This window comes from Hemitrygon akajei, chromosome 15 (genome assembly GCF_048418815.1).
Source record: "Hemitrygon akajei chromosome 15, sHemAka1.3, whole genome shotgun sequence".
NCBI lineage: Eukaryota > Metazoa > Chordata > Chondrichthyes > Myliobatiformes > Dasyatidae > Hemitrygon > Hemitrygon akajei.
Window position 1 is genome coordinate 44,713,157 of NC_133138.1, and position 12,045 is coordinate 44,725,201.

The 12,045-nt window shown below is 38.0% G+C and overlaps 1 protein-coding gene across 1 annotated transcript in view; it reads right to left on the reverse strand.

Annotated features, from left to right (window-relative positions):
• LOC140739301 (polypeptide N-acetylgalactosaminyltransferase 10-like) overlaps positions 1-12,045 on the reverse strand; it is an 80,548-nt gene that overhangs the window by 32,380 nt on the left and 36,123 nt on the right. The window contains exon 4 of the mRNA XM_073067465.1: positions 10,686-10,852. Coding sequence (XP_072923566.1) covers positions 10,686-10,852 — 167 coding nt within the window. The remainder of the gene's footprint in view (positions 1-10,685; positions 10,853-12,045) is intronic.

Genomic DNA, 12,045 nt, shown 5'->3' on the forward strand with positions numbered 1-12,045 from the left:
CCACGGACAGCTGTGAAGGCCAAGTTCATTGAATATATTCAAAGCAAAGATTGATAGGTTCTTGTTTAGTCGGGACATCAAAGTTTACAGGGAGAAGGCAAGAGAATGGGGTTGAGAGACATAATAAATCAGCCATGATAGAATGGTAGAGATGGGTCAAATGGCTCGATTCTGCTCCTACGTCTTATGGTCTAAGACAGCAATGCGAATCTCTGTACCACTGTGCTGCACACCAAAACTGGAATTTATGGGTGCAAGGAGCCACATGGAAGACCAATGTTATCAAGCTGTCTCTGAAGTTCCATCACCTCATTTTAAAATATGAACCTCAAACTTATATTGACAGATATTAAATCCAATATTAATGCCAAAGTACTGTTGTCAAAATTGTCAGTATAAAAATGATTTTCAAAGCCACATTTTACGATTGATTTTCCTCAGCATGTATTATAGAATAACAAAATTAATGCTCATATCTTCTTTCCTTGGATTCAGTTTAACTGTTGACATCAAGTGGTATAATTACAACTCGAGAAAGTATACCAATTATTGAAAAGGGTTATGCGACCTATTGAGTTTTAGTTGTCTTATAGTTACTTTGTTGGTGCTGCAGCCTTGTTGTTACAGATATACCATCTGGGAACCTGAACCATTGATCCAGAGATACATCTTTAATTCCTGCCAATGACTGAACATCACTGAAAGTTTTTAAAAAGTGGAATTATTTTAAAAGTCAAAAATAAATAATGATAATCATAAAACCTGAGCTATCATTATAAATCCATCAGTTCTGGTGAAAGAAATCTGTCATATTTCTCTGTCTGTCCTTCCTGGAATTCCAATCCTTGATTCCACTGATTCTTAACTGCTTCCTCAGTTCATGAGAAATCACAGATGAACAGTACAGCACTGCCAATGGCTACTTCCCATCAAAGCATTAAAAAGTGTCTCTTTGATCTCATTTACTGAAACGTTATAATTGAATTCGCAAATTATAGCATATGTTTAGTTATTCACAGATCATTGGCCAATTGGATACATTTTAGCTTATTCCAGTGTGGCTCGAGTCTTGCACTAGGATCCTAGCTCCCAGTATTTAGCTTGGTCCAGCACGAGTGCTGCCTCAGAACAGACAGTAAGCTGGATTCAAAGAACCACACAGACAACTAAACAAGGCTCATTCCTTCACTCAAAAGTGTGATCAGGCTTACTAAGTGTTCATGATGCTCACATTCAGAATCAGAATCAGGTTTATTATCACTTTATATTAAATACGTACTGCAAAAGAGGAATAATAAGGCAGTGTTCATGGACCATTGGGAAATCTGATGGCAGACGGGAAGATGGCTCCAGTACCTCCTCCCCAGTGGTAGTAACGAGAAAAGGGCATGACCCTAACGTTGAGGATCCGTAATGATGAATGCCACTATCTTGAGGCACATCTCTTGAAGATTACTGCAATGGTGGGGAAGGCTGAGCCCATGATAGGAATGGCAGAATCTACAAGCCTTCACAACCACTTGTGATCCTGTGCATTGGAGGCTCCATATCAGGCTGTGCTGCAGGCAGAATGCTCTCCCCTGTACATGTGTAGAAATTTGCAATAGCCTTCGATGGCATGTAAAATCCCAAACTCCTGAAGTAAAGTCACTAATGTGACTTCCTCATGAATGCATCTGTGGGCTGGGCCCAAGATTGATCCTCCAAGACATTGAAACCAGGAACTTAAAGTTGCTTACCCTTCCTTCCACTGCCCTTTCAATGATGTGATCTCCCAAACTCTATTTTCTTTATTTTTCAAAATGCCTAATGGCTCATCAATTCAGCCAAGTTTAAAAAAAAGTAGTCTAGCTGATGATCCATCTTCAACCAAAATGTTAGAGGTGGGATGTCATGCTACAATTGTACAAAATGTTGGTTGGATTGCACTTGAAAAATTTGGCTGCGATTCATGTTATATGAAGGATGCAATTAAACTAGAGAGGGTCCAGGAAAGATGAACAAGAATGTTGCCTGGATTGCAGGGCTAAAGTGTCCAGGATTGATTGGATGGGCTAATATTGTTTTCTTTGGACGATGAAGACAAAAGGGATGAAATCAGAATCAGAACTATTATCACCAGCAAGTGACATGAAATTTGTTAACTTAGCAGCAGCAGTTCAATGCAATACATAATTAGCAGAGAGAAAAAAATAATAATAATAAATAAACAAGTAAATCAATTATGTATATTGAATAGATTTTTTTTAAACATGCAAAAGCCGAAATATTGTATATTAAAGAAAAGTGAGGTAATGTCCAAAGATTCAACGTCCATTTAGGAATCGGATGGCAGAGGGGAAGAATCTGTTCCTGAATCGCTGAGTGTGTGCCTTCAGGCTTCTGTACCTCCTCCCTGATGGTAACAGTGAGAAAAGGGCATGCCCTGGGTGCTGGGAGTCCTTAATAATGGACACATGTTCTTTTATCCATTCTTTGTCCTTCACTAGCAGTAAATGATTTAATTAAGTAAAACATATTGCTTCTTAGACATACAGTTAAATAGCAACATAATCTTTCAAAAAACATTAACAGAATCTGTCATTCTTTGTGGAAATTTCTTTGTAAGATGATACTTAAACCTAACAGACGATTGTTTCAAAATATTTGTCTAATATTTACTTATTACCCCAAGAGATGCAGAAAGATATTAAAGCCATGGTCTTTATTTTAATGTGTGGTACAAAGTTTGTCCAAGCTAAGCACAGATTTTAAGGTAAGATGTATCATTTCAAAGTGATTGTGTGCCTATCGTGTATTTCTATAATGATAAATTACATCTAAGTCCTCATGCACAGGAAGCTGGACAAGTGCAGTGATTATACAGTGTACTACACATTTTTAGACACAGCTTCCACAAAATTCAGTTTTGTTGTTATGATGTGACTATAATGAACAGGAGGCCTGCTCCAATGGAATTTGGAGGACCTGGCTCTCATATCAAGAGGACATGAAATCTAACACTTGGACCTATCTATATGAATGTCCATCTTAGATTCAATATATTAGTCCTTGATGAGCTTTGCTATTTGAACCCCACAAATGTTCCCTAGCCCATGGGTAAACCCACCTCACAAATGCATACACCACGAACACTGTTCATTGGCCTGACCACAACTACCAATCAGAAGTCAATCAGGATCCTACCCTCCCCTATAGTGTTCCACCCCACCAATGAGTTTCCAGTTCCTTTCCCACCACACTTAAACCTGACAGACTGAAGTACCAAATCCTCCAAGCTCAAGAAATCTACCTTCTTTCTCAGTTTCTCTTGACTCGAACTCCTCTACTCACTGATTTATACTTACACTCACGATGTATTATTTTAGCTGACAGCACCGCTTACCAGTTGGTATAGGATCCAGAGCATTGTGTATTTTATATTACAGTAATATTTGAGTAATACTGTAAATATATTGTTTGATTTTGCATTATTGTTCATTGAAATAACTCATTATGGGGTATATGTAAAAATAATGTGAATTGCATATGTCATGACTCCACCACGTGATGCGCACGTGCCTCGCTTCAAGTAAAAAAAAAAGTTAGACGCTCATTCCTGGCACTCGTGTTTTCCTGTTCTTGGAGCATAGAGTGATAGGAGACTGCAGCTGCTGAAATCTGGAGCAACATACAAAATACAGGTAAAAATTCAGCAGGTCAGGCAGCATCGATGGAAGGAAATAGACAGTACATGTTTCTAGATCCTTCAACTAGACTCAAATGCTGCCTGGCCTGCTGAGTTCCTCCAGCACTTTGTGTGTTGCTCCAGGATTCAGAGCATGGCTGGTTCAGTTTATCTGAAATTTAAACAAAGTACGCATAGAACAAGCTGTAGTTTATATAGCAATGCTCAAGGACAGTCTACAGAGTATTAAGTGAACATTTTTTAAATAGATCTATTAAGATCAGAAATCGGTTGCTTAGCTCCTTGAGCCTGCTTTGCCATTCAATCAGGTCATGGTTCATGTGATTGTAATCTCACCACATTGTTGCCTACCCCATGTAACTTTTCACTCCTTGTTTACGAAGTCAGACTCTCTCTTCCTTTCCTTTCAAATACTTTACCACTAGTTCCAAAGACTCGAGATCCTCAGAGAATATGTCTCATTTCTGCATAAAATGAGTAATCCAAATTTTTTGAACAATGACACTGATTCACCCAAGAGTTCACCCAAGAGATCCAGAGATCTGTAGCTATCTCAGTCAGTCATGGATAGTCAATAATAATGAAATTGGCTTGAAATATTCAGCAGGACAGAATAAAACGGGAAACAAATGTAATATTTCCAGTCAAACTGGAAATATGAAAATATGTTAATTTAAAATTGAAAAGAGGTCAACAGGAATGACTCTGAAAGGGGTGTGGACCGTGTTGCCATGGTGATACACTGCATGAAGTAATTTGGTTGGCAGAATACGGAGGGAAATTAGAGAAGGAAAAAACAAAGGGGCATATAATAGCTACTAAATGCAGGTCAGAGTCATTGTAAAGAACAGGAACTAAAAGGAAAATGCTAGAAATTCCTAACAGATCAAATAGTGTCCTCACAGAGAAAAAAAGCTGAGTTATTATCACACGTGGATGACCAACTGGTCAGATCTGATACAAACAAAGAGAGGAAATAAACAGACCTGTTTTGCTGTCATTTTCTCTCTAACAGCTCTTACTGAGCTACAACCAGAAGGCCTCATAAATAGCATACCGTACAATAAACCTGACCTCATCCTCTCAGAGATACTCCCGCTGTCTCCTCCACTTTCTCACAAATTAAAACTAACACGCCTAGCTTGCTGAGTACTCCCAGCAATTTCTACTTCCATTTCAGAATTCCAGCTTCAAAAATCTTTTGACTCTCATTCAGGCAAGAAGTAAATTCTGATGACAGCATAACATAAGAAATTTTAGAACTTAAAATACATACATTGTATTATAAATGGTTTTGCATCTTATGACGTTCATTCTATATCTATCCTGCATCATAACTGTAAATATTTTTGCAGTTTCCATAATTTTTACATTTGATCTTTGTAGTTTAGAACATTACGGACTAAAATTAAATGTTAACATGGAACTAAAAGTTAATGTACGGTACTGTGTAAAAGTCTTAGGCACATATGAACTGGGGTTTTTCAGGGTGGAGCAGACAGTGAGTTTGTAAAGTTGGCAAGTGCAAAGGATGCTGGAAAGCAGGAGGTATGTGAGACAAGTGGAACAGAAGGAGTGCCAGGTGTGGTGGTTGGTGTAGGTGCAGACATGCCCTGCCCTGGGACACCAGGCAAGGTCACTTGATTCCAAACAATTGATTTATTGATCATTACAGAATACCCTCAGGTGCTTCCTGCTCCCTCCCGTCTCCCTTTCCCTTTTCCCAACCACAATTCCCCTCTCCATGCCCCCTTCCCACAGGCTGGGTCCACAATAGAGACCCTTTCAGAATCAGGTTTATCATAACTCACATATGTCATGAAATTTGTTTTTTTTTTGCAGCAGTACAGTGCAATACATGAAATTGCTACAGTACTGTGCAGAGGTCTCAGGCACCCTAGCTATATATTATACACCCAAGACTTTTGCACAGTACTGTACATATAAAAATAAAATCATTTGGAAAGACTGAGAAACAGACAGGTTTTCCAAGTTAAAAGCATGTTTAATATAATACTTAGCAGATCAGAAGCCTCTGCAAAGACAAAAGTAGAAATGACCTTTCAAATCTGTTTTTATTTCAGATTTTCAGCATCTTAGACAAAAAAATTTGTATTAGAAAACAATGAAAAACTGCATAACCATTTTAGATATATCCAAACATAAAAATTTTCTCTAAATAGGTCACATATTCAAGCTGAATTGTCACTAAATTGTAGATTACATGGATGACTACCTACTTACTGATTGTCTGCTTGAAAGATAAAGCAAAAAGAGAATTGATCATAATATGGCTGGCACAAATAGTCTTCAGAAATGCACTGTATGATGACTAGAGTTAAAATCAAAGGGCATTTAAAAGTACATGAACACCATAAAAGCTTTGAAAAGAAAATTGTTAAAACAGCAAACTACAAAATCATTATTCCAGGATAAATATATACTAATAAAAATATCCCAAGGATCATACAGTATGGTTTATTCAGCCCATTATGGCTGTTTTGCCTGCTTTCAAAGAACTATCCCGTTAGATTTGTTTCCCTAATGTCTTGCATATGTTCAAGTGTTATTCCACAATGCTTTGAATGTTATTATTGAACAACCTTCCACCACCATTTTAGCCAGTATATTCTACATTACATCAACTTTCTGATTAAGAAGTTTTCCTCATCTTGTCTTTACTTCTTTTGCCAATCACGTTAACTCTACTGATTACCAATCTTTTTTCAGAAACTACTGACCCCCCCAATTTATTTTATGAAAATGCCTCTTGATTTTCAACACACCCATAATCTCTCCCCCAACACTACCCATTTCAAAAACATCTTGTTGCTCCAAGTAATTGGAGACTCTATTTTGTCAGTAATTTTTCTCTGTGCTCCCCACAAGACCCAATGTCATTGCTGAAAGGTAGTTCTCTGATTTGCATCTAATAATCCAGCTCAGTCCTATACTGAGATTTGCAAATGATCAACATCACTTTTCTGCATTCGCATGCAATGCATTTTTCCCCATATTTTGTCCATCAAAATGTGCAACCACCTTCTTTTGTGTCAAGTTTTCTTTGCCATTCATCTACCTCGGTCTCCACTTAGCCCTCAGAGATTGGTCTTCATTCTCCACATTGCTTAAATTTTCATATCTGCAGTGATGGCCTATATGGTCACGTGCAGATCATTGCCATATACCAAAAGGAACCTCAGTACCAATCCTCAAGCAACACTTATTCATTTTAGAGATGTTGGATTCACAGGCTGAGCTGGCATTTAATTACCCATCCCTAATTACCCTTGAGAAGGTTGTGATTCCTTCCCGAACCACTGCTGTTCTTGAGGTGTGGGGTGACATACACTTTGCCAGGACTTCAGGCCACAAGACATAGGAGCAGAATTGGGCCATTCAGCCCATCAGGTCTGCTCTACAATTCAGTCATGGCTGATTTATTGTTGCCTTTCAACCACAGTCTCCTAACCTCCTTCCATAGACTTTGACACCCAGCTGTTCACTGATGCTCGTTGTTGTGAGATCCTTGCTCAGTTCCATGTCCCTTTCCACACTGTCCCTTTAATTTGGGTTCAGATTTAAAAATTAAAACTGATCAATTACGCCATACTAGTTGAACAGCTTTTGGATGCGCTTAGATAGGTCATCACCTAAATAACCAGTGACCATCACCTAAATAACCAGTGACCATCACCTAAATAACCAGTGACTACCTTTTCTTCCTTAATCACATGAATTTAAACAGAGAGATGATGAAACCGTGATTTTAGCAAATCCATATTTGTAGTCATATTTTTGCCAAATGATAATTAATTTTGTGCCAGATTCATATTTCTACAGGTTCCAAACACCAGCATCAGGCTGGTCTGTGATTGCTGGGTATATTCCTTCCCCCTCCACCTCCTCACCATTTTTGGAACTGGGACACAGAATTAGCAATTCTCTATTTCCAAGAAGACACAGAAAAGTTATAGGCTGAGCCTTTGCTTTCCCCCATCCTTACTTCCTTCAGCTGCAAATTATTTAGACTATCGTTAGTGTTAGTGTTAGGGCATGTCATGTTGGCATCAGACATGTGGTGACATTTGCAGACAGTCCCCAGCACAATCCTCAAACTGTGTTGGTCGTTGACACAAACAATGCCTTTATGTGTATGTTTCGATGTATATGTAACAAGTAAAGCTAATCTTTAATTTACATCCATTCTTCTTCATTTTTGCTATCCGTTCTATTATGTGCCTGGTCTTTATTATCAGTCTTTATCTCCTCTTTCATTTTAATTTCTATAGCAAAAGAAGGAACAGTAAAGAAAAAAAAATCAAAAAGGAACAGGATACTAATATACAAGCTGGTAACATGTACGCTCCCACGCTCAGCCTCAAACCTTATTCTTTAATGAAATCCAAGGTGGCTGCTAAGAAACTATTGCATTTCCTTTATACACGGTTGAGATTATGGGGGGGGGCGGGGAGGGAGAGAGCACCTTGTAACTGTGCACGCTATTTTAATTCATTGCGAGTGCCACAGTATTGGACAGCACTTAATGGTCATCCTTAGTAGTGCTCAAAGAGAGTGGTTTTCTTAAATTACTGCATTCACATTATGTTGTAACAGAGGAAACTTCACGATTTAAATCCAGTGAAGAAGAAGAAACAGTAATAGTGCCAAGTCAAGTTGTTAGAGGAGAATTCAAAAGTTGCAGTGTTTCCTAGCCCTTGGGATAAACACCATGAGGTTGTAGAGACTGTTAGCCTTTCCAAGGTGAATAATCAAAGTGCACTTTGTAGATGCCATACACTTCGACCACTGAGCAGTGATGGTAGGTGGAAAAGATGTTTCCGAGATTGGATCATGTGAGCTGCTTTGTTCTGGGTAACTGCACCTTGTAGATGTTAGAGAGGCTCTGAGGTGCCACATGGTCACATTCACGGGAGCATATGCAGTCTCTGATCTGCACCAGTAGCCTAGTTAGATATCTAGCCAATGATGAACTCTTGGATATCAATGGAAGTGGACTCAATGATGGTAATGTTATTAAATGTCAAAGGTAGATGGCCAGACATTCCACTGTTGAAGATAGATTTGTGTAGTGCAAATATTACTTTCTCATAGCTGTACATTGCTTCAATTTTATTGTGGAATTATTAAGGGAACACAACATTAAATGATCTGCAAAGGACCTTGTTTATCATCTGGTGGAAATAATGTCCTTAATGAAGCAACAAAAGATGATTGTTCAGGGCACATTGCCCTAAGGAATTCCCATAATAAGGCCCCACTGGCTTAAATGATTGATCTGAACAAGAGCAACCATCACTTGAGTGAGTTATGTTCAAAATCAATGTCGTATTTTCTCCTGAATTTTGGCTTCACCAAGGCTTATTGACTCCACAGTGGGTTAAATTTTGCCTTTCTGCCAAGGACAGTGAATCCCATTGTCCTCCAGAATTTAGCTCTTTTACCCGCATTTAAAACAAGTGTGTGGTCTTGACTAAATATGACTTATGCATCTGTGAGCAAGTTGCTGTTAGGTTCCCTTTAACCGAACTGTTAATGATGCTCAATGCCATTTTGCTGATGCTTGAGAATTAAATAATGTAACACTAATTAGCCCTAATCAGATTGATCATGATTCTTGTGGAGAAGATGTGCATGGACAATTTTTACACTGTCAGTGGATGCCAGTGTTGTAACTGTACTGAAAGAATTGAACAAGACTCTTACAGTATATTTACAGTAGATATGGAGCCCAAATCTTCAACATTACAGCTGGGAAGGGGTCTGATCTCATAGCCTCTGCAGTATACAGTGGTTGGTCCTGGCTATTTTTTGATAAAACAAGGGAATAGAATTGGCTTATGACCAATTTGTTTAAGTAGCAATCCAAGGAAAGAAAAATCTGAGATAGATCATATCTGGTTCGGAGCAGTTTCAAGTGCTTCAACTTTATGTTTTTATGTATAATTTAGAGATACAACATGAAGCAGGCCCTTCCAGCCCATCAAACCCATTAATTTAACCAGGATAATTTACAATTAACTTTCTAACCGATACAGTACATCTTTGCACTGTGGGAGGAAATCAGAGCACTTGGAGGAAACCCATACACACAAAGGAAGAATTTTATTTGAGAGGATGCTAGAATTTAACTCTGAACTCTGACAGCCCGAGCTGTAATAGCATCACGTTAACCAATTTTGGCACCCATGTGCTTACACAGTTATCACTGGTCTTGGAGATGTTCTGGTGTATGCAATCCATCATGCATACTACACTCACAGTCCATCAGTAAAAAGCTGGACAATTACCTCAAACTCATACATCTACCTTTTATATTAGCACACCCAAAAGTAAATTTCATCATTGTTATATCTTGTTCCTGAAGAACAATGACAAGGTCAGGATTAATATTTTCATTTACGAAGCTAAAGAGAGTTGTAATGAAACACACCAGGATCATGAATGACAAAGAGAAATGAGTTAGTCCGTGTACAGTGTAACAAGAACAATTTTGTTTTATACTGTAGTTTTCAAATGTACACTGGAATTTATTATGTTAAAGTTCATTGTAATAAAAAATTCTCAACAGATTTAACTTGCCAAAATATTAGTCTCAGTTATCATCTGTGGCTTAGAGTTTTGATAACTGTATTACTCAGGAAAGATTACAGAAAACTGCCAGCAGAACAGTCTGAGCAAAGCAGGTCCTATAACAAACATCAGCAAATCTGTAGCAGCTCTTCATATTATTCAATTACTTTTTCATTATTTATAATACGAAACAGGAACCAGCTGTATTTATGCTGAGCTAATTTTAGTTATGTATTTATTAGCTCACTACAAAGTGTTCAAATACTACTCCAGAGACTGAGAAGAAATGGTGGTGGTGAGAGGAAGCTATGAACTCAAAATGAGAAGCTTTAGTTTATTTCACAAAACACAATTAAAAAGTTACAATCTGTCCTTCATAATTGTTTAAATAAAAACACTTTACCTCTGTCACTGAAGTCATCTACAAGTATGATTTCTCCAATAAGCTCAGGTGGGGAGCGATTAAGGACACTGTGCACAGTTCGAAGAAGCGACGACCAGCCTTCATTGTGAACTGGTATAATGACACTGGTATTTGGAAGTTTCTCCATATACAACTTCTTCCTGCAGCTGTTAATTTAAAAAGGCACATAATTACTGTAGAACCTTACCACTGAGCTCAGTGACAACAGACTCACGGAAACACCACCAGCTCCAAGATCTCCTCAAATTCACACAATGCTAATTTGAAAAATATGCCATTCTATCATTATTAGTGAGTACAGTCCAGGTGATTCTACCTCATGTTTCTGAGAGGGTAACTTTACCACTCAAATTACAGCAACTTAAGTTGGCTCATCATAATTGTCTCAAGTCCAGTCCAGTTCAGAATGATCAGGGAAATAATCTTAACAGACAAATGACACCAGCAACCCATGAATAAAATATTTGCAAAAAAAAAGCCCAAAAATTATTGTTTGAAAATACAGGCCAGTTTAAAAACTTATTTTTTCCTATATTCATAACTTTGATTTGAAGTTTTATCAACTTCCTCAACATGTTTATCAATAAACATTTCAACCATTCTGACTAATGTATTGGGTTACTGTTATAATCACTTGGATTCAATATTGGATAGTCATGTTTGAGTTCCTGTTGGTGCATGGCACATACATAATGGTGGAAGCAGAGTCCTGCTGGCCCACATGAACTAGGCACCTAGAAGTGGCCCAATTTGAAAATATCTCATACATAATTAGAGGAAAGAAATTCTTTATAATTGGTATAATATTTGGTCTCTTGTCAGTGATCATCCTACAGCAGCCAGATGGCCAGACCAAAGATTGCTTGAATCAGTGATGAAGAACAGAAGGAACAGGAGTAGCAGTATGCCAGCTGCCCATCCAACCTGCTCTGCTGTCCAATAAGCTCATTTCTAGTCTGACCTTCACTTCTCTGCACAATCCCCATAATCATTGACTCTGCTATAGACCAAGAATCTGTCCTCCTCAATCTGGAAAACAGTAGATGGCGCTGTTTCCACAGTTCCCTGTGGCAGAGAAATTAGGTAGCCCTGTCAAAACTAAATCAGGGACTGATAAAGTTTCACATTATATGCTTCTATTACATGAAACCATCTTATAATGCTGTTGAAAACTACAGGCAGCTATGTATGCTAACTAGCACAATGCACTAGAAATAACAAATATATTTAATGCTACAAATGCATTATAGGTCAGCTGAAGCTCAGTTAGGTTGGATTGTTGAATATGAATCAGAGCATTCAAATACCACACTAGAAGCATGAGATAAAATCAAGGCTG